Source organism: Nicotiana attenuata, chromosome 11 (genome assembly GCF_001879085.1).
Source record: "Nicotiana attenuata strain UT chromosome 11, NIATTr2, whole genome shotgun sequence".
NCBI lineage: Eukaryota > Viridiplantae > Streptophyta > Magnoliopsida > Solanales > Solanaceae > Nicotiana > Nicotiana attenuata.
Genome location: NC_031999.1, coordinates 2,102,104 through 2,123,369, shown reverse-complemented (window position 1 = coordinate 2,123,369; position 21,266 = coordinate 2,102,104). Strand labels below are relative to the sequence as shown.

General features: G+C 36.3%; 3 protein-coding genes across 3 annotated transcripts in view; 2 read left to right on the top strand and 1 right to left on the bottom strand.

The window, feature by feature from the left end:
• LOC109234028 (probable GTP diphosphokinase RSH2, chloroplastic) overlaps window positions 1-2,590 on the bottom strand; it is a 4,434-nt gene extending 1,844 nt beyond the window's left edge. The window contains exons 1-3 of the mRNA XM_019399847.1: window positions 1,434-2,590; window positions 1,156-1,341; window positions 24-484 (exon numbers count right to left, since the gene is read on the bottom strand). Coding sequence (XP_019255392.1) covers window positions 24-484; window positions 1,156-1,341; window positions 1,434-2,135 — 1,349 coding nt within the window. The 5' untranslated portion in view covers window positions 2,136-2,590. The remainder of the gene's footprint in view (window positions 1-23; window positions 485-1,155; window positions 1,342-1,433) is intronic.
• LOC109234651 lies at window positions 13,085-14,155 on the top strand. The gene has a single exon (XM_019400720.1). The coding sequence runs from the start codon at window positions 13,085-13,087 to the stop codon at window positions 14,153-14,155; it is 1,071 nt and encodes a 356-aa protein (XP_019256265.1).
• On the top strand, window positions 14,552-15,391 carry LOC109234650. The gene has a single exon (XM_019400719.1). The coding sequence runs from the start codon at window positions 14,552-14,554 to the stop codon at window positions 15,389-15,391; it is 840 nt and encodes a 279-aa protein (XP_019256264.1).

Genomic DNA, 21,266 nt, shown 5'->3' with positions numbered 1-21,266 from the left:
GGGGGGGGGGAGAGAGAAATTACTTTAGCATCTTGCAGTAAATGCTGTACAAGCTCTTGTGACGCCCCGAGAGAACATGATAAGAAACAGAGTAATCCTTTAGCGCTTGCTCCAATTTCCCCACCGAAGAAGTAATCATAGCCTCATCAAAAGACTTAACAAGTTTCGACGAGAGCTCATTGTGCTGATCTGGGTTAAGATGTTTAAAGCAGAGGTTTTCCAGCTGCTCCTTCCAGGTTGAGATGCCTAACCGATTAGCGAGGGGAGCAAAGATTTCCAAAGTTTCCTTCGCAAACCTTTGCTGCTTTGTCAATGGCAATGCATCCAAAGTCATCATATTATGCAAGCGATCAGCTAGCTTTATGAGAACTGCCCTGGCATCTGCCATAGCAAGGAACATGGTGTGCAATCGATCTGCCTCAACAGTTTTACTAGCTGTATTGAAGTCTCGTGCAAGCTTGCTCAATTGACTAAGCTTCGACACCTGGAAGAAATGATCCAAGTTAAAACAAGTGTAACACTCAGGAACTCTCATCAAACATAGACGAATCTAGATGCTTGATAGTCCTATCATCTCTTAACCTTCACTAATCAAAGACATGCCACAGCCTTTAACGTTCAGGAGACTCCATATTCATACCCAATTAAACCCCGTTTGCCCATAAATGATGCTTCAATAATAATATATTGAACTTCTGTTTCTCCAAATAGTGATTTGGCCATCTGTATTGGACAAACACATTCTGAAATACTAATGATGCATTGAAAACTTGTTTGCACAGTACTTCAAATGAACTAATGTTTTACACTAACATAGCTACAACCTTTTTCCAAGTGAGATGAGTATCCAAAAATAACTTCAAAGTCGATATACCTTTCTTAACTTATCTTCAGATACTCTTTTTTTCAACTTAAACCTTGTATTGTCCAAACGCCTACTTTTAGCAAATCCCAAACGGAACACATATTTAATCTACATTTTGGATGTGGAAATTATCACCATCGTTATCAGTTTTGAAAATTAATTACAACACCCTTTGCATATGGAAATATTATTAGCGAAAGTCAGGTGTCCATGTTCAAATCTACCGCCCAGAAAATATGAAACGCAATCTAGATCAGGTAATAAAACAAGAATAAAACTAGTCTCCATACCCCTTCAACCAAATCAGCAACCCCAGCGCCTAACGTCCGGAAAATATAGTCATAAGTCATGAACGTGTCATCAAGCGTATCGTGCAGAAGTCCAGCAGCAACTACAGTCGAGTTAGCTCCAATCATTGCAAGTAAAACTGCAGTCTCAACGCAATGCTGTAAATAAGGATCACCACTTGCTCGCACCTAACAAACAACACATCATACAAAAGGTCAAAACTAAAACATCGACACCGAATAGAAAAGGAAATTAAACTAAGTTAGACAAAGACACTCACCTGTCCTCTATGTGCTTTCTCAGCTTCATAAAATGCCTTAATCACAAAATCATCATAAAAGATTTTATGCCTCGACTGTGCATTCAACAGCAAATCTTTCGCATAAGGTTCAGAATTGGACTCCAAGAAACCTTCCTCCATGTTAAAGGTAAGTTCATCCAATAACCCTGATGAAGGGGAATCCACATCCAGGGCCCGGAACGTCGCCGGATCGTGATCAACGCAGGATCCTAAAGCGTGCCTAACGAATCCATTAAACAATCCACCAGTCCCAGAACGAATGGACCCCACATCCCCAGCAATTCTCCTCGGCGGACTTCTAGAACATGATCCAATGCCACTACTACTAGTGCTAACAGGTCCTTGAAAAACAGAAACTGGACTCTGATCCCTTTTTAAGGACGAGCTAAGGGACGAACAACGAAACGAGCTGCTCAATTCGTCACCTCTATCGTGCCACAAGGATCCCAAATCCTCTGTCCCTGTCGAATAATTTGCCTTCACTGTAGGCGAAGAGAACAGACTTGATAGCCCTCCGACAAATGATTTACCGGACGAAGACGATGTTGAAGATGAAGACGACGATGATCTGCCGTTCAAATCAAAATCATACGACCCGTGTGAATTGATCTGACATGGATACGGCGTGGAACACACACTACTCGGTGGACTTGCGTACAGTGCTATCGTCGGAACCGCCATGATTAACACCAAATTGAAAGCTCAAATACTGAATTTCACCACCAAAGACCGAAACTTTATAACAATTTGAAACCCTAATTCCTTAATTCGTGTCAATCAATTCAGAATCTAGAGTCACAAATAAAGAAATAATCAATCTAAACCTGAATAAATGTTAGGTAACCTATAAGCTCTTAGATTTTTTTTTATAATTGTGGTATGTACAACAAATATGTGCAGATCTGAGTGAATTCTTTCCCAAAAAAATTGGGGAAAGTGGGGAAAAAAGGAAAGGAAACTTTAACAAGAATTTGTGGGAAAAGAAACTCCTAAAAAACGACTAATTGTTGGAAGAGAGAGTTGAAGACGGAACTGAATTGGGTTTTTTTCAAGAGAGATTTTGATCTTTTTTTTTCCAATTACTCTTTCTTCGAGTTTGTGAATACTGTTTGCGTTGATATTCTTATGCGTTCATGCTCGTCTTTATGGTTGCTTTAGGGGCCAGGAATAGGGAAAGTAAAATGACTGGAATAGCCTCAAGGAGTCTCTGAAATAACAGAAAATTCGTGCTTTTCTTCTGGCGTTTGTTTCTCCGGCTTAGAGTTTTAATATATTGAGCCCGTTTGACTTAGCTGATTTATAGCCCGTTTGGCCAAGCTGCAAAAATCAGCTTATTTTGATAAGTATTTTTTTTTTAAAGTGCTTTTCTCACAAGTACTTTTGGTGAGAAGCAGTTTGTGTTTGGCTAATTAGTTTGAAAAGCACTTCTGAGCAACAATTAGTGTTTGGCCAAGCTTTAAAAAATTACTTCTAAGTGTATTTTTCTCAAAAGTGCTTCTCAAAAAAGTACTTTTGGAGAGAAACTACTTTTTTCTGCTTCTCCAAAACTGCTTTTGCTTCTCCTCAGAAGCACTTTTTTCCTTCCAAAAGCTTGGTCAAACACCTCAATTTTTGGCCAAAAAAAAAAAGCACTTTTGACCAAAAAGAAGCTTGGCCAAACAGGCTATTAGAGTAGCTGATAAGCATTAGGTGCTGAAAAGCACTTTTAAGTGTTGAAGCTGATTTAAAAATAAGCAGTTACGTGTTTGGATAAAAGTTCTGAAATTAATAATAAGCAGCTGAAGAACTAGGTATACGAAGAGTTTTGTTTTAAAAAGAAGTATTTTAGGGATAGAATAGTAAATATTTTGGTCAAACATAAAGTGCTTATAAGCTGAAATTTGATAAGTTGGGGGAGACCAACTTTTAGCTTTTGGCTTATTTTTGGCTTATAAGCACTTAACTTATAAGCACTTTTAATTTTACCAAACGCGTAGATAAGTCAAAAAGTGCTTATAAGCCAATTTGACCAGCTTATAAGCTTAGCCAAACACCCTCATTATATTATTGGTAAAATCTATAGACTTAAGAGTTAAGAGTATTTTAATGCTAATATTGTCAGAATGGATAACATTAGCTGATTAAATTAATGAAAAATGATGTGTTTAGATAAGACTGGGATGGCATTGTCTGTGGCTCATCTGTACCATTTAATGATGCATCTTATAGACCCTCTTTGCATCTAATTCCTTGCTCTACATTTACTCTTTTTCTAAAAGTAAATCCTTAAAAAATAAGGTCATTAGTGTTTGGTTTTAAGAGTATTAAACCATATTTAATACCATTAAATAGCCTTTAGTTACTTTGTAGTTTGTACAAAAGTCAACATAACTAATGTTATTTTTGGTTGCTTTTTCTATTGGAGGTATAATATTCATTAGTAATACATGGATAAAACAATCAAATGACTAAAGATCCTCATATTTATTTTAAACTACATATTTATAATTAAAATAAGTAAACATTTAACAAAAAATAATATTTACATTATAATTCATTAAATTGCTAATTCATGTATTATTAATCTATTATTACTAATTTCTTTATAATTAATTTATGTATAATTAATCTCTATATAACTAAAATCTACATAATTAATTCGTACGTAACTAATTCATACGTTACTAATAACTGCATAATTCTAACTAGCAACCAAACTTATTACATTTGAACTTATAATATAGAGATCCGAATTATGACTGATTGGCTACCAAACTGATCTCTAAGGACGAATTATGTTTAACTAGGCATTTTGAATTATTATTTTTCTGTCAACTTTACGGCAACTTGGCTGTTGTGTTTTTCTTTTATTTATATTTATTTTCTTCTTGGCCTAGGTCAACTTTAAGGCCACTTGTTGTGTTTTTCTTTTGTTTTTATTTCTTTTCTTCTTGGTCTATCGTATTGTAGATAACTATGTTTAGATTTTTTTTTTTCTTGTGCTGAATGGGCCAAAATAATACAAAGTATCGATCTCATACACTTAGACTTCTTTATAACAATATTTCTATGTAATAATCATTCACTATAAAAATTAAGATTTTTTTAAATCAATTTTTATATTATATTATAATCAGAGGCCGATCCAGGATGTGAAGTTTATAAGTTTCTGTCGCAATCTCAAATTAATATACCATAATAACTGGATTTACAGTTAGATATTTACTGATATTTAGTAAAATTTTAATAAAAATACAGAATCTACGCAAAAGTTATTGAGTTTCCGAAAACTTATATACTATACTCTAAATACACCCTTAATTATAATATATGTCATATATAACAGCACTTCGCTTTGCAGCTAAAATATATCGAAACAAACAAGTTATTACAGGAAGATTTGACGTTACAAGAATCCACTACGACTTTTTTTTTCCTAACAAAACCAAAACCTGATTAGGAAGATATGATAATGATACTGAACGTTGATCTATTGGGAACGCATCGTGATCGTCAATACACTGGAGTGATGGAATATCAACCGTCTATTAGCCTCCACTAAATGCGGTATAGTAGAGCGGGTCCCGCTGAAAAAGCAAATAATTTTCAAGAGAATGACAAGGGTAGGTAAATTTGGAACAATAGTTTTAGAAATTAATAATTCAACGAATCTGTCTTGTCCCTGTCTCTATGTTTTTCTGTACCTCCCTCAATTGCATTCTAGAAAGAGGGTGTAGGTGTAGCAAGCGATAAGGACGGGTTAAATTTCCGACCCGAAATTGAACCCAGTTTATTTGTACAGTAATGAAGAGAATACAACGTGGCGTGTGACGAAGAAGCACAGACCAACACGTGGTCAGCAGCGGCAACGTAACATTTGGATGACTTTTCTGACGGCCATGACTGTAGGCTGACTACTGATTTAGAATTGGTGGATTTATGAACTTCATGAGGATTAGATACCGTGAGTGAACACGTGTCTGACTTGGAATCTTTACCATACGAATTTTTTATTTCTTAGTGAATTTATCTAAATTTAAAAGTAATTGTTTCGGTAAATTATGAATAAGAAATGTTACAAAGACTTCCAAAATGCTTACTTTATGTCAATTAGGGAGATAACCTATTTAAGTTTCAATTACTCAAATAACATGTTCTTTTCATTTTTGTAAAGGAGGATATATAGATTAATAGGAGTAGTAAATAATAGACAAATGAGGGTTTTGGTAAAGCGCACTGTATTGGGAAAATAAATATTACATGTGCAATTAATTATGTAGCTGACATGGTAAAATATATGAATCATTAAAAAAGCGACAACTGGAGGAAAGTACTTAAAGAGATATGAGTCTTAACAAGTACGAGCAAGACGTCTAAAAGACGAGAAAAAACGGTCGCCCGAGTCTCTTCATAATTTGAAGAGATATCGATATAGTGAACCAGGACAGCAAAAAGTACAAATTCGTTAGCCTTCAATTAATGAGCATACGTTACAAGATCTTCATGAAATAATTACGATTGCCAATTATAACGTTTCATTAATATTATTAATTGCTCATGACATAATTGAAAGGGGGAAGAAACGTGGTACTTAGAAAAAGCTATAAAAGGGAGAAAAAGAACATTTGTATGGACACATTGATTATCATGGAATATACTTATTTACATTGCTTTATATTGCTTACTCGGCTACTTCTTAGTCTAATTTTTCCTTTCTCGTTATTCAATTATTTCTTTATTTGATTATCAGTAACCCGAGTTCTTCTTAAAATAAGTTTTGACCGAAATTCCTATTTTCTGGTTGAACACGATACGACCTCGGGTTTTGGGTTCGCGTCACACTAGATGGAAGTGTAAAAACACTATAGATCCTCCTAATGGGAGGGGATTTAAACAAGAAAAAATGGGAGTAGTAAATAGTAAAAGGTCTGGGATGGGGTTATAGTGAAACTTTAATTGTTGGGATATATACTATTAACCATAGATTTGGTTTAGATTAAGGGTGTTAAACGGGTGGGCCGGGCCGGGCCTGTGTTATTTGAACCCGTACGGGTTTGGTTCCGGGCTAGGTCTTAATGGGTTTAACGGGTTCGGGTTCATCCGGATAAAAATTGAACCGTAAGGGTTACGGGTTGAGGGGGCCGGGACAGGTTTATTGTTTTTTTAATTTTTTTTTTGGAATTTTGTATAACTTTTGTAAGTTATATTAATACTTTGTATTAATTTAAAGAATACAAGGAAGATGAGAAAAAATTGCACTTATTGGAAGTGCTACTTTTATTTCATAATTCAAATTTCAAACTTACAAATTGAAAGGTTTATATTTTTAACAACAAGTAAATTCAAAGGTTTTGCATTGCCTTAGTAAGTTCGTCATAATCAATATGAACTGAGTGACCTTCTTCTGGAGTGTTAAATTCGGATGGGTTACCATGTGTTAATATATCTCCAAGTTCCTCGTCTTCTGGGCTATCAACATCTTCACGTCCTTGATTTCTTCTTTCCGATCTAATCCAATCTCTGAAACATACTAAAACTTCCAAAGCATTGCTTCCCAATGAGTGACGGGTGTCTCCAAGTTGTTGTCTTGCTTGGCTAAATGCACTCTCCGATGCAACAATTGAAATTGGCACATTCAGCACGTCCCGAGNAGTCAAGAAGGAGAGGTGGTAAAAATAAAGGAGAAAAAGAAAAGGAGAGTGAGGGCATGCGTTGTGATGTGAGGGGAAAAGGGAAAGAAGTGGCTAGTTCTTCACCCACTTTTGAATTGGTGGTACCAGCTATCTGTGGGGTTGAACATGCAACTGTGGAAGAAAGTAGCAAGAAGACAAAGGGAAGTGGTTCAGGGGAGACTGCTGAAGGATTGGTTAATTTAAGTTCACAGGCAGATGAACCTGGTTCATCTATTTAGGAGACCCTAGTAGACCTTCTGAAGAAAGTAGGTGCTAGTTATGATCCAAAGAAAAGGAGAACCTCAACACCAAAAGCCCCTAGCACTGCAAAACCTTCCAAGAAAAGAAAGGCTTCTTCTCCAACAACTACTGAGATTTCTTTACCAAAATGAAGTGCCACACGAAGCATGATGAAATAGAGTGAGACTGAATTACAAAAGGCTTTGGCTGAAAGCAAGAAGAAGAGGATAGATAAAGGAAAAGCTAAGGTTTCAGATCCCTCTGAGGTTGTTGATGTTGAGGAGATGGAACAGGTCCATCAGGAGGAACACACAACTGTGGAGGTTTAGACCCCCAAGCCCAAAAAGACCAAGACTTCTTCCAAGAAGTCTTCATCTATGTCTAAGGCTGATAAACCTTCATTGGCCAAGAGGACAAGGTCTGCAGTGAGAAACAAACAGCTTAGACTTGCTGAGGATGAAGAATAGAGTGGTGAAGAAGAGAGTGAGTCTGATGGTGAACAAGACAAGCTGGCCAAGTTTGGCAAAAGAAAATTTTTGAAGGGTAGATTGCTGAAAGACTTGGTGGAACCAAGAATGGTTCGATTGGTTGATGCACTAGTTGTTCAGGGCTGGAAGGACATGGTCCTTCATATGGATGGAAGGCTAGCTAGGAATGAAATCATTGAATTCATGGCCAATGCAGAGGTCAAGGATGGCAGAGCTACCAGCCAAGTGAAAGGAGTTAAAGTGACTTTTGATGCAAAGGAGCTGGGTTAGATCCTTGACATCCCTTCTGAAGGGTATGATGACTACACAAGGCAAAGATGACCATGTCTAGACTCCCTTCCTACTGCCCTTGCAATCACTTGGAGATTCTGTGATGTTGCAGAAGTGAATGAAGCTAAGGCCGTGTAGAAGAGTGAAATGAAGCCATGCCACAAAGTCTTGTTTGAATTTGTCAACAAGTGTTTGCTGCCTAGACAGGAAAGAAGACACACTGCTAATTACATGGACTTGGTGTTGATGGAGTATCTTGAAAGTGTAAGGAAGATCAACTGGCCTGCATTTATTATCAAGCTACTGGACAGGGTTATCAATGGCTCCAAGGCCCATGCTACTCCTTATGGTTTTATTCTGACTACTGTTCTTGATCGCTGCAAGGTGCCACTGAAGAAGTGGGAAATGGCCACAAGTAAAGATCATTTTGAAATCAACACTTTGATTGCTTGTGATAATGAGATCAATGCCATTCCCAATGAACCCGGTTCATCTAGCAGAGGCTGAAGGCTCACCTAGCAGAGGTTGAATCTAAGAGGGATGCTCTCAGAACTGAGCTCACCAAGGAAAATGAGAAGAATGATGGCATTCTTCAAAATATGATGACCCTTCTCCAAGCCCAAAACCAACCCGCTAGCTCTCCCAAGCCTTAGGACTTCTAGCTTTCATCTCCTGAACCTGTCTAGTACCACCAGTGATCCAGATTAGGGACTTCTCTTTCTTTTGCTCATGTTTTAAATATTTTTGCTTTCTTTTTGTGAATTGTGGTAGCAACATATCTCCTATCAATAAAATCTACTATTTTTGTTCTTGATTGATTGTTAATATATCCTTGATAGTTTGAATATGTTTGGTTGATTACTGATGATTAATCCATCATTGCACTTGCAGTTGTCCTCAGTGGCCATGAGTAATTGTTAAAATTCTGGGAATCACACTTTGTTTATGCAACTTTTCGATGATACCAAAAGGGGAAAGAGATATTGTGCTTTATATATTCTTAATAAGTGATGCTTATAACATAATGAACCTGGTCCTTGATGATAGGTAAAATTTTCTAACTTTGTATTGATGGACAAGCTAAGTTCTGATAGGGCCTAAGTGAGTGAAAAGCACTGAGTTTGTCATCATCAAAAGGGGGGAATTTGTTGGCCCAAGTAAAGGTGAAGTTTTGAAGACTGACGAAGGAACTCAAACATGGACCAGGTCCATCTTGTGAAGCACAGTTATGATCAACTCAAACATGTGAGATGCACGCGAAGGAGATAAACCTAACTTATCAGAAATGATATCTCCTGATCATGGAAAGTAGGTCGTGGTTTTATCACCTTTTGAGCCAAGCATTTCCACGTAAAATCTCCATGTTCTTTATTTTCTGTATTTATTATTCCGCAACAGTAGTAGTTGGAACACATAGAAGTGTTGGGATATATACTATTAACCATGGATTTGGTTTAGATATAGTATTTATTATGATAATATTGTTCATTCAATTTTAATAAAGTTTTAATAGATCATATATTAGTCGGTGTCCTTTGCTTATATAGTAGATGATTTAGTGTATAGAGTTTAGCTTATACACGGAAGATTAAATCATCGGTTCTTATAAGTATAAAGTTTGAGTTCACAATCTAATGATGAATTGGACAAACAATCAGGAATAACTGTAGCACAAGATTAAATATAATTTATCTTCATTATGGGAAGGGTTTAATTCCAACTTCTTGTGCTAGTACATTTTGTATGTATTGAACGGACCAAGTAGAGATAAGTATTTTATACTGACTTAATAAAATAAACTCTCTAGCCTTTAAACGTACTTATACTCTTAATCTTGATATAATTATTATTATATGTGTATATTATTATTGTTTTGATTTATTAAAAGGCGAGATTCTTTCGTGGGTTAATATGCATGGTAAATTGGACAATAATAATGTACATTGGCGAAGTTATAGTTAGTTGATGGAATCCATGTCTCGGTTTAGAGATTGATGATACACCTTTATGAAAGCTTATAAGTTTTCATATGTAAACACGGCCGATGGATTGTGTATCTGATACATGAAATAAGTTAAGCGAAAGTCTAAAGGAAATAATCAATAAATTAAATCGTTAGTAATTTAATTTAATTAATTGATTAGTATCTAAATCTTAACATGGGGAGTTAAATAAGATTTAATGGAGGAATTTCGAAATTGAATAAGGAGTGCACGTACGAATTTTTAGTGGAATAATTCGTAATTAATTATGGTGGATATTAATTTCGAAAATTATAAATTAATTTCATAATTGGAAGCCTTGTTAATTAAATTTTGTGGTCCCTGTTGTGCCTAAATAATAGGAAATAAAGGAATCATTTTTCTGGTAGAAAAGAAAACCTAACAGGTTTTGGAAAAGGGTTTTAACCCTTAAAACTTGTGCTGTAAATATATAAGGTTTTCCACCTAAATGACGAGAGAAAAAGGGAGCCGAAATTTTCAGCCTATTTTCCTATAAATTTTCGCCCACACGAAATTACTATTTTCGGATATTATTTGGGTAGCACAGTAAAAGACAGTGGAACGTTCGGAGATCGTGCTCATGCGGGTGATGGAGATTTCATCGAATTGATGTGGAATTGGAGGCTCACGTGATAAAGGAACTTTGTCCACGCTTCAAGAGGTAACCCGTGAAATCCCGTTTATACTAATTGTGTAGATTACATGTGATTTTGATACTTGGATTGCTTCCGCTGCATAAATTAATCCGTCGTTAACAACTAAAAATGGAAGTTCAATCCAGTTAATAATTCAGCTTGTTTTGATGAACAAAAAGACATTTGAATGACCCAATTGACTTAACATATATATGGTTTTGTCTTGCATAATTGAGCATCTGGTTTTTTATTAATAAGAAGAAAAAGTTAAGGAGTATTTCGTGCAACAATACCTAAGTATCGTTTGCTTCATGCCTACTCCAAAGTGGTAATAAAAAGAATACGAAATTGCTGAATCTAGAAGCTTTTCTGATGAAAGTTCAATTTCACGATAATTATTGATAAAGTATGACGATTCCATCTAATTAAGTACGCTAATAATTTAACTTAGCCGCATGAATTGCAGCATAATTGATATATTTAGCATTAATTTGGCAAATGATCAATAAAGGCACACGCTATTTGAATTATGTGATTTCAATTGATGTTTCACTACACAATGAGTGATTTTGCGATGTTTCATGACAAAGGTAGGGACATATTAAAATTGAAAAAACCATGAGATGCACTGCCTGCCAATATATATAGTAGTGTATTAATATGGGTGCAGCCTTCGTAGAGTCTTTTCTAATTATGTCCAAATCCAAGTAAGTAGCACTAATTACTATAGCTAGATTTAGTAAAAGCACATGTTAATTGAATCGTGTGATTTAAATCTTCACACCTTAACTAAGATATGAATTTTAATTCTCAAAATTACGTAGCATGAACAGCAGGTGAAAAGTCAGAGATCAAAAGGGGTTTGTCGTTTGATATGTCATTAATATGAAGTGACATTTTCCGTTGCATGCGGTGGAGGCAAGATTTACGCTAAAGGGGCTCAAAAAAGAAAAACACTAAAACATTCAAAGAGATTAGTGTAGTTAATGAGAATTGAATCAATGACCTAACAAAGGCTTTGAACCCCTTTGACCAATAAGCTATATTTTAGGATTGCAACGAAATATTCAAAATATAATATATAGAGGTAAAAAATATATTTTATCTTATATATACAGTGTAATTTTTTGACGAAGGTCCGCCCCAGTCCGTCGCTATTATATATGTTAGGAAAACAGTTTTATGAATAAAACTCCACCCAAATATTCCAATTATGTGGTCGGCCGGGTAAGTAATGACTTACGCAGATACTGATAGATAGCTAACGGTGTAAAAATGTGCATTCATGTAATGTAAGGAAGGCAGCGAAACCAGACAAAGAAGGAAGCACAACATATGCATGCACTTAGAGAAACAAAACAAAGAGGACAAAACTTCAGAAAAGGAAAGGCAATTAATTAACCAAGTTGTTCAGCTGCTGGGGTCAAAATATGTGTAGAACGAAGAAGTTAAAAAGGTGGCTGGTTAGGACTTTTTTTGGACTTGAGTTCCAATTTCCAGGGAATTACTCAATAGTTTGTCGACAATTCAAATCTGCTATCTGACTTTCCTCTTTCGCACCGATGGCCGGCAGTTCGTTAGATTAGGGGTATCAAATGGGCGGGTTGAATAATTCGGGTCAAAATGGTTTGAGTCAATAATTGGGCGGGTCATTTTGACCCGTCCAAAAGTTATTTGGGCTAAGATGGGAATGGTCAAGATGCGCTAAATTTGGGTCATTGCCAACCCGCCCACCATTTATCAAGCTTTATTTAATATGTGTTGTTTTCTTATGAATTGTATAATTACTAAATAAGACTTTTTTACTTGAAAATTAGGTGAATTTTCTCTCTCTAAAACCGTTTCTCTCGGCGCTCGATTAGGTGATCTACTAACGTGCGTTGCTCACCGGAATGGGAGGGCGAGGAAGACCACGGAAGCGAGTAAACAAGGTACTAATCACAGATCCCAAGCTACTCGAGGAACTGAAGATTGGAACGGGAAGTGGAAAATCACCAAGTGGAGGGAATCTCCATGGATCTGCTACGAAGCAAGCAATGGAACAGGAAAATCAATTGAGCAAGCACGAACTGGAGGTCACGCCTACAGCTGGGAAGGGGAAATCAATTGTAGCTATGGATGAATTAAGCACATGCAAGAGGACTAACAATGGAGATGGTACTAACTGCCATGCAGGAAGTACCTCTGGGGTGAAAGATGTGATATAGCAGAGTAATGGTTCTAAAAACAATGGATCTAACAACAAGGAGAAGGAACACATTCAAAAGGTAGCGGAAAAAAGAGAATCAGCCGACGGAGAATGGAAACATGCAAACCTGGGCAAGTATAGTTACTGGAAGTAAAATGGCTTCAAAAGGTATGAATCTGAGATATATTCCACCAAGCATCCAGGAAGGGAAGACAATTGTGAAATTGGAGCAGGAGGATATAGAGGAGAAGATCGAGAAATGGAGAATGGTTATAATTCTGTATGGTGTTGGAGCATCTCCATCGATAGGAGCAGTGGAGAGATTCTTAGTAACACAGTGGAGATTTGCAGAGAAACCTAGAATATACTATCATAATGATGATTGTTTTGTCATACGGTTCAACAACAGAGAGAACAAGGAGAAGGTATTGCTATCAGATCCAAGCACACTCAACAACAGGCCAGTGATAATAAAGGAATGGGCGGCAGACTTTAATTTTCAGAATGAAGTACTCAAAACCATACCAATTTGGGTGAAGTTCCCTAATCTTCCCTTAAGCTGCTGGGGTATGAAGGCACTAAGTAAAATCTGTAGTGGCTTAGGTACTCCTGTATATGCTGATGAGTGTACCACCAATATTGCACGCATATCATATGCAAGGGTCCTTATTGAAATGGATATCACTAGAACACTTCCTAAGAGCATTGTTGTGCAGGACCCTAAGGGAGGGGTATTCGAACAGAAAGTGCAATATGATTGGCAGCCTGAGTATTGTACAACATGTCTGCAAATAGGCCACAATTGCAAGAATAAAAATGAGCAGAAGCAGCCAGTACTAGGCCAAAAAGGAAAACAAGCAAAACCTATACAAGTCTGGAGGAGAGCTGATCAAGTGAAGACAAGTGATAAAAAGAATGAACAAATACAGGAAGCAAATGGGAAAGAAAATGGTGGGAAAGATGCTGAGAACAAGGAACATGCAAAAGCAACAGTACCACAGGCAGAAGGATGGACAATGGTGAAAACAAAATCAGCTAGCAAAATGGCAAAAAATGGAGGTAACACTGATAAAGAGATAGGTACAACAAATGGTTTTAGCTCATTAGAAAGATGGGCTGAAGAATGCCAAGTAATAGGACCACAAGAGTTTAAACAATGTGCAAGGGGACAGAGTAGCCAAGGGGTTGAAGGAAGTCAAGGCAATTTCCCTCCATTACTAAGATGAAAGTCATCGCTTGGAATGTGAGGGGGGTGAACAAGACTTATAAGCAAAAGGAGTTAAGGGAGTTTATCAAAGTAAATAGAGTAAATGTTATAGCTATTATTGAACATAGAGTGAAAGAATGCAAAGAGAGACAAGTGATTAATAAAATAGTACCTACTTGGGAAGGGATCTCAAACACTTCTCTGAACAATAAGGGGAGAATATGGCTACTATGGGATCCAAAAGTTGCTATAGTGAAGGAAATTAATATACATAGTCAGTACATACAAGCTGAAATTAACAGTACTACTAATGCAATGACCTATCATTTTACTGCTGTATATGGCCTACATACAGTGCAGGATAGAAGGAATTATGGAGGAAGCTCAGAGAGGTAGAAAGCAAGCAACATGAACCATGGTAGTAATCGGAGACTTCAATGCTATTCTTGAGGTAGAGGACAGAACACATGGAACTGTGGTGCAGGACCAAGAGATAAGAGATTTTAGAGAATTCATGGAAGAGTCTGGTATGACTGAATTGAAAGCAATAGGGAGGTCATTTACTTGGACAAACAGCCATGTCTTTAGCAAAATTGACAGGGCAATAGTGAATGGAGAGTGGATGAGCAAGATGCCTATTACTCAAGTACATGTTCTAGACCCCTATTTCTCTGATCATTCCCCCTTATGCATTGAGTTGGGAAGTCAACAAAAAATAGCACCTAGACCATTTAGATTCTTGAATTATCTGGCTGATGATCCAAATTTTGAGATGATAGTCGCAGACAGTTGGCAGATGAGTACCAATGCAGGACACATGAAAAAAGTATGGCTGAAGTTGAAGCATGCAAAACAAGCAATGAAGAGCTTAAATACAAAGGAGTATCCTAGGATTGTTAACAAAATTAAAGGCATCAGGAGTGAACTTCAAGCAACACAACAACAAATGAGAACACCTACTCAGGATCCATGTCACTTTGAAGTGGAAAAAGAACTAAGGTTACAGCTGGAGAAATGGGATGCAATAGAGGAAAGCATTTATAAACAGAAGTCTAGAGTACAATGGCTTAACTTAGGAGACTCTAACTCAGCTTATTTTTTTGCTAGCATAAAGAACAGGAGAGCTCAGAACCAGATCAAAACACTTACGAATGCAGCAGGAGATATTGTCCAAACAGAGAAAGGAATAGAAGAGGAGATTATAAATTTCTATCAGGGACTACTGGGGCAGCCAATACTATACTACCTGCTGTAAATCTAAATGATATGAGGAGAGGACCTGTGCTATCAAGGAAACAACAAATGCAGCTCATCCAGCCATTTAGCAGAGAAGAAGTATGGCAAACACTTCAGGGAATAGATGATAATAAAGCTCCGGGGATAGATGGATTCAATTCAGTATTCTTCAAGAAAGCATGGGCCACGATTGGGGAAGAGGTAACTGAAGCTGTGCTGGAGTTTTTTGATACTCAAAAGCTCTATCAACCAATAAACTGTACAACTATAATATTGGTGCCTAAAATAAAGAATCCTACATCAGTGAAACAATATAGGCCCATCTCTTGTTGCTCCACATTATACAAAATCATATCCAAAATGCTTACTAGTAGACTACAGGGAGTCATGGATAACATTATTGATAAAAGTCAAGTAGTTTTTGTTCCTGGCAGACTTATAACAGATAATATAATCCTAAGTCATGAATTAGTGAAAAGATATGGGAGGAAAGGAGTGTCATCAAGATGCATGATTAAAATTAACATGCAAAAAGCCTATGACTCTATTGAATGGGTATCTTTAGAGCAAGTCCTGCATGCACTTAACTTCCCAGATATGTTTGTGAAATGGATCGTGGGGTGTCTAACAACAGTGTCATACTCAGTCATTATAAATGGTAAACCAAGTGTTCCATTCTATGCTAAAAGAGGATTAAGGCAAGGTGATCCCCTGTCACCTTTCTTGTTTGTGATAGCCATGGAGTACCTAAGCAGATCTCTAAAGACTTTGGCAGGGAATCCAGATTTCAACTATCATCCTAGATGTGCTAAGCTGAACATTATACAGTTGGGGTTTGTAGATGATTTGTTATTGTTCTGTAGAGGGGATGTAATGTCTGCTCAGCTACTATACAAACAATTCCAGCAATTCTCTATGGCTTCTGGACTAATTGCAAATCAAGGAAAGAGTGTTGTATATTTTGGTGGAGTACCAGAATAGATACAAGAGCAAATTATAAAGGAGCTAGGTTTTTCTGCAGGAACTATGCCTTTCAGATACTTGGGAGTGCCACTGAGTTCAAAAAGGCTAACCATTGGGCAATGCCAGCCACTTATGGAAAGGATGGTAGGAAGAGTAACCTCATGGACAGCAAAAATGCTCTCTTATGCAGGAAGATTACAGTTGATTCGAAGTGTACTCATAGCTATTCAACAATTCTGGTCACAAATTTTTATACTACCAAAGAAGGTGATGCAAAAAATAGAACAGATCTGCAGAAGGTTCTTATGGAATAGGAATAATGAATGCTCAAAGAAGGCTCTAATAGCATGGGATGAAATCTGTCTGCCAAAATCAGCAGGGGGGCTCAACATAGTTGATATATACACATGGAACAAGGCTGCTATACTTAATCATTTCTGGAACTTATGTAAGAAGAAAGACAGGTTGTGGGTTCAATGGGTACACAGCTACTACATAAAAAGGGCTCAAGTATGGGACAGTCATGCTACACAAGCATCATGGCTAATACAGAAACTCCTAAAATCTAAGCAGTACTTGGAGGAAGCAGGGGTAACTAAAGAGGAATTCCTAAAAGAAGAGAAATATGGTATCAAGAAAGTGTATAACAAGATGAGAGATAAATATCCTAAAGTGGAATGGAGGAAACTGGTATGTAACAACCAGGGCTGCCCAAAATGGATATTCATATTGTACCTTGCACTACATGATAGACTATACACTAAGATGAGATTGAAGAAATGGAATATGGGGTATGACACAACATGTGCATTATGTGACGGTGAGGAAGAAGACATCCAGCACCTGCTCTTTAAATGTCCAGCTACCTCTCAAGTGTGGCAAAAAATACTGGATTGGCAAGGAGTGCAGAGACAAGCTATGGGATGGAAGGAAGAAGTGGAATAGGCTGGGAAAAATGCTTCTGGGAATAGTGCACGAGCAGAAATATATTGCATGGCCTTAGCAGGTAGTGTGTACTATGTATGGTTAGAAAGGAACAGCAAAATCTTCCAACAAAAAACAAGGCCAGTAGCAACTATAGTAAGACATACATTGCAAGGGGAGAAGGAGAAAGAATTTGATGCAAATGTTGAAGCAGTTAGATTACTATCCTAGTTTAGAGGAGTAGAGGATATAGCATCATGTATAGGCTTTAATTTTGCATGCTTAGAAGATGAAGAAGTATACTGAAGTTGGGGCATCTGTCCAACTCCAGAGGTTTTTTACTTTTGTTATGGTCATATATAACAAAAAAAAGAAGAAGTTATTTCTATGATATTTTGGCAAAATTACTCATGGATCAATTTGGATTAAAAAGAAATAATTTTCGCTCCAACATTATTAGCGACTCGATATTGAAGTGCATCAAACTAAAACAGCTCCAGTTTCAAATTAAATGTTGATTTCTCGTAACAACTCAACTAGGACATAGGGATCAGCTGCAGAGAAAATATCACATGTATTTAATTTATTTGGTGTTTATTACATGTTCGAACGGAGACGAAAAAATGAGAAAAGAAAGCAACAAATTGCTGTAACCATCAATTTATTATAGACGTATGAAAATGGCAAGAAGGGGAAACAATTTAACACAAGGAAAGTGTTAGGCATGTGCATGGAATAGTAAACTTGGCACGGGAATGCGTGTGGAAAACAAATTTGTGTCAACAATAATGGCGTAGGAACTTACTTTTGGCTAAACGTGCAAGCTATATCTGCCTGATTCATTCAACTATCTAAACGTATGAAATTACATAGATGATTCCCTAAAAATACTTGAATTATACCAAAATTAGACCATTCTACAATAGAAATAAAGGTGAATTTGAAACCACCAAAGGATGTGGTGCAGTGGATGGGGCTGCTCCTCCCTTAACCAGATGTCTCGAGTTCGAGCCCTGGGTATGGAAAAATACTTGATAGGGAGAGCTACGCCGCTACCCCCCGAATGTGGCCTTACTCGGCGCGAATCCGGTATAGTCGGGCTCCAAGTGGGTACCGAACACCAGGTGGAAACCAAAAACAAAAAACGAAAAAAAGATATTTGAAAATATAATTGCATCATTGCATAATATTAGGTAATGCATATAATTCGAACCGAAATTAAGCAATATGGTATTGACCCTGTAAAAAAATAGCGCGGGCTATCCAGTTTTTGGATTGATAATTGAAAATAGCCAGCGTTTGCAAAATCATTAAAAATAGCCGCTATTTTGCTACAACACGGAAAGTTTCAGCATAATATACTGAAGATTAGAGCACATGTGTATGAACTTCCAACTTATGCTAGAACTCCAATATATTATGCTGGAACTCCACATGAAATAAGTTACTCCAATATATTATGCTGGAATATTTTTTGCATTTGAATTGTATTTTCGTTCAAATTTATCTTTTAATGAAAATTGACTAAATTTCGATTACTTTTGACATTGTGATTATTTTTCAATTATCACTTATAAATCTAGCTATTTTTAGTTTCACCCATTTATCCTTGATTAGAAAATTGACCGTATTGCCATTTTATACTATACGGAGTATATTAATTAACTTTACCGTGAAACAAATAGCATCGTCTTTTTATAGAAGACCAATTCTACTTGTTCTAACGGTGGCACTGGTGATGAGGAAGAAGTCATTTTCACGACCCAATAATAGTGACCAAGAATGGCAAGGCAAGTTATGATTAAATATAGACTTACGATAAAAATATTTTTTACAATATTAGTTCATCCAAAGTACAGTCAAACCTTTTTATATAAAGCTCATTTGTTTCGAATATTTTTGGATGTTATAGTAAAGTGTTGTTACGGAGAATATATATTATAACATAACAAAAAAATTGGTTCCGGAAAAGCTTAACTTTTATAATGAAGTGTTGTTATATATGGATGTTGTTATAGAGAGGTCTGACAGTATAATACAGGTAAATATAACTTGATGATATTAAAAAAATGCAAGTCATGATGTATGTTAACTCACAGCTTTAAATACTCCACTATTTATGCTCATCTTATTTTCCAGTCAAAATTTAAAGAGTTTAAGTTCTTACAAATATATTTAATGCAAAGTCCAGGTGTTAGGAGTAATACCAGGCAAGAGTCCATTACTCAAATTGTCACTCAACTATTTAAAATTATCTCCTAAAGTCACTTTTCTTTAGTTTGTAACAACAAAGTTACTGAACTATGCTTATTGCACTCAGAAGGTCACTCAACTAGATTTTCCAAATTTTGGATTGCCTAATACCTATTTTACCCTCTAAATTTTAAACATTTATCATTTTTTTATTTTCTTAAACTTTTTAATATTATAATTTTTCCCTTTTTAATTTATATTATGATTTGCCTATAGAATAAATAAATATTAATTAAAAATTAAAAAAATAAAAAGTATTTAAGCATCTATAATGCTGGAATAACAAAATAATGAGCATAGTAAAAAATAAGTAAGAATAATTTCTTCGAAATAATAATTTTAGTATTAACAACAAAAATTTGAAAATTTCTTTAACCAATTCAAAATGAAAGAAAATAAAGGTTGTAAAGTATATATTCCATGCACGTAATATAAGAATAATTATTTAAATAAAGGTATTTTTATAATACACATTATATATTCTTAAAAATTATGCTCAATTATATTATTATGTTAGGGTAATATGACAATGGAGTATGGCCTGTCAGGGATATCTGATCATGCTCCAATGATTCTTCTTATGAAGCTGATCAGTTAACCATAAAGTGTCCATTTAGATTATTCAATGTTTTGGCAGATCATCAAGAGTTTTAACAGATGGTAGCAGACATTTGGAAACAAATAAGTGATCCTTGGGCTATAAGATGCATATGGAAAAAATTGAAAGCACTTATTAGACCAAGACTATGGCAGTTGAACAACAATGAATTTAGAACTGTGACCCAGAAGATAGAGGATGCAAGAAATGAACTTAAGACAATTCAGAGTAACCTGCAGCAGACATATAATGAGGTTATACTGGAAAAAGAGAGGCGAAATACATAAACGGCCCCTTCAAGTTGTCAACAAGACCAGCTGAACACCCCAACTAATCCATTTACCATTTAGACACTTTACGTGACTATTAAGTGTATCAAGTAAACACCCGAGTGCTAAAGACTCTATGCGTGAGCTACACTTTTCAATGACGTGTCAAATGAGCCAATTAAAAAATGACACGTGTAAATTGGAATAAAAAATTGCCACATAATTAAAAAAAAATACATTAAAGATGAAATAGAAACCTTCACCAGCACTACCCCTCCCCCCTCCCCCTTCCGACCTCCCCATTCCCCCTCCCTTTCATCTTCTTCTTTGCATCAGTCATGGTGAAGTACTACTTTTATTCTTGATTCTTTTTTCTAAATCTTGATAGCCCTTTCACTTGCCAGTTTAGAAACTCTAAGTATTTTCTTGGAAAACAATGGCTAATCCTGCAGTATGCCTCAAAAGCTCAGCTCTTCCTTCTGCACTTTGACAAAGCTGATCCAACAACATAAGCATCAATTCACAAGCCCTTTTGTCTGTCGAATCGTGGAGAAGATTCACCAAAACTCTGACTGCGTCTGCCTCCGCTGCTTTCGCTCTATTCCTCCCCCATTGACACACATTCACTAGAATCTGCAATGATGCTTTGGATGCCTTCTCAAAGATTTCATCACTCAAGACTTGAACCACTTGGGTGAAGAACTCTTGCTTTAAACTCATAATTTCAAATGAATTAAATGTTTTTTTCACTGCTCCGGCCAAAATTCCGACCACTGCTCCGGTGAAGGGTCCGCTACTCCTTTTTTCTCTCCCTCTATTTCTTTTGTTTTTCTCCTCTATTAATTATAGGAAAAATCAAGAACTCGAAAATCCAAAGACTAAAAAGT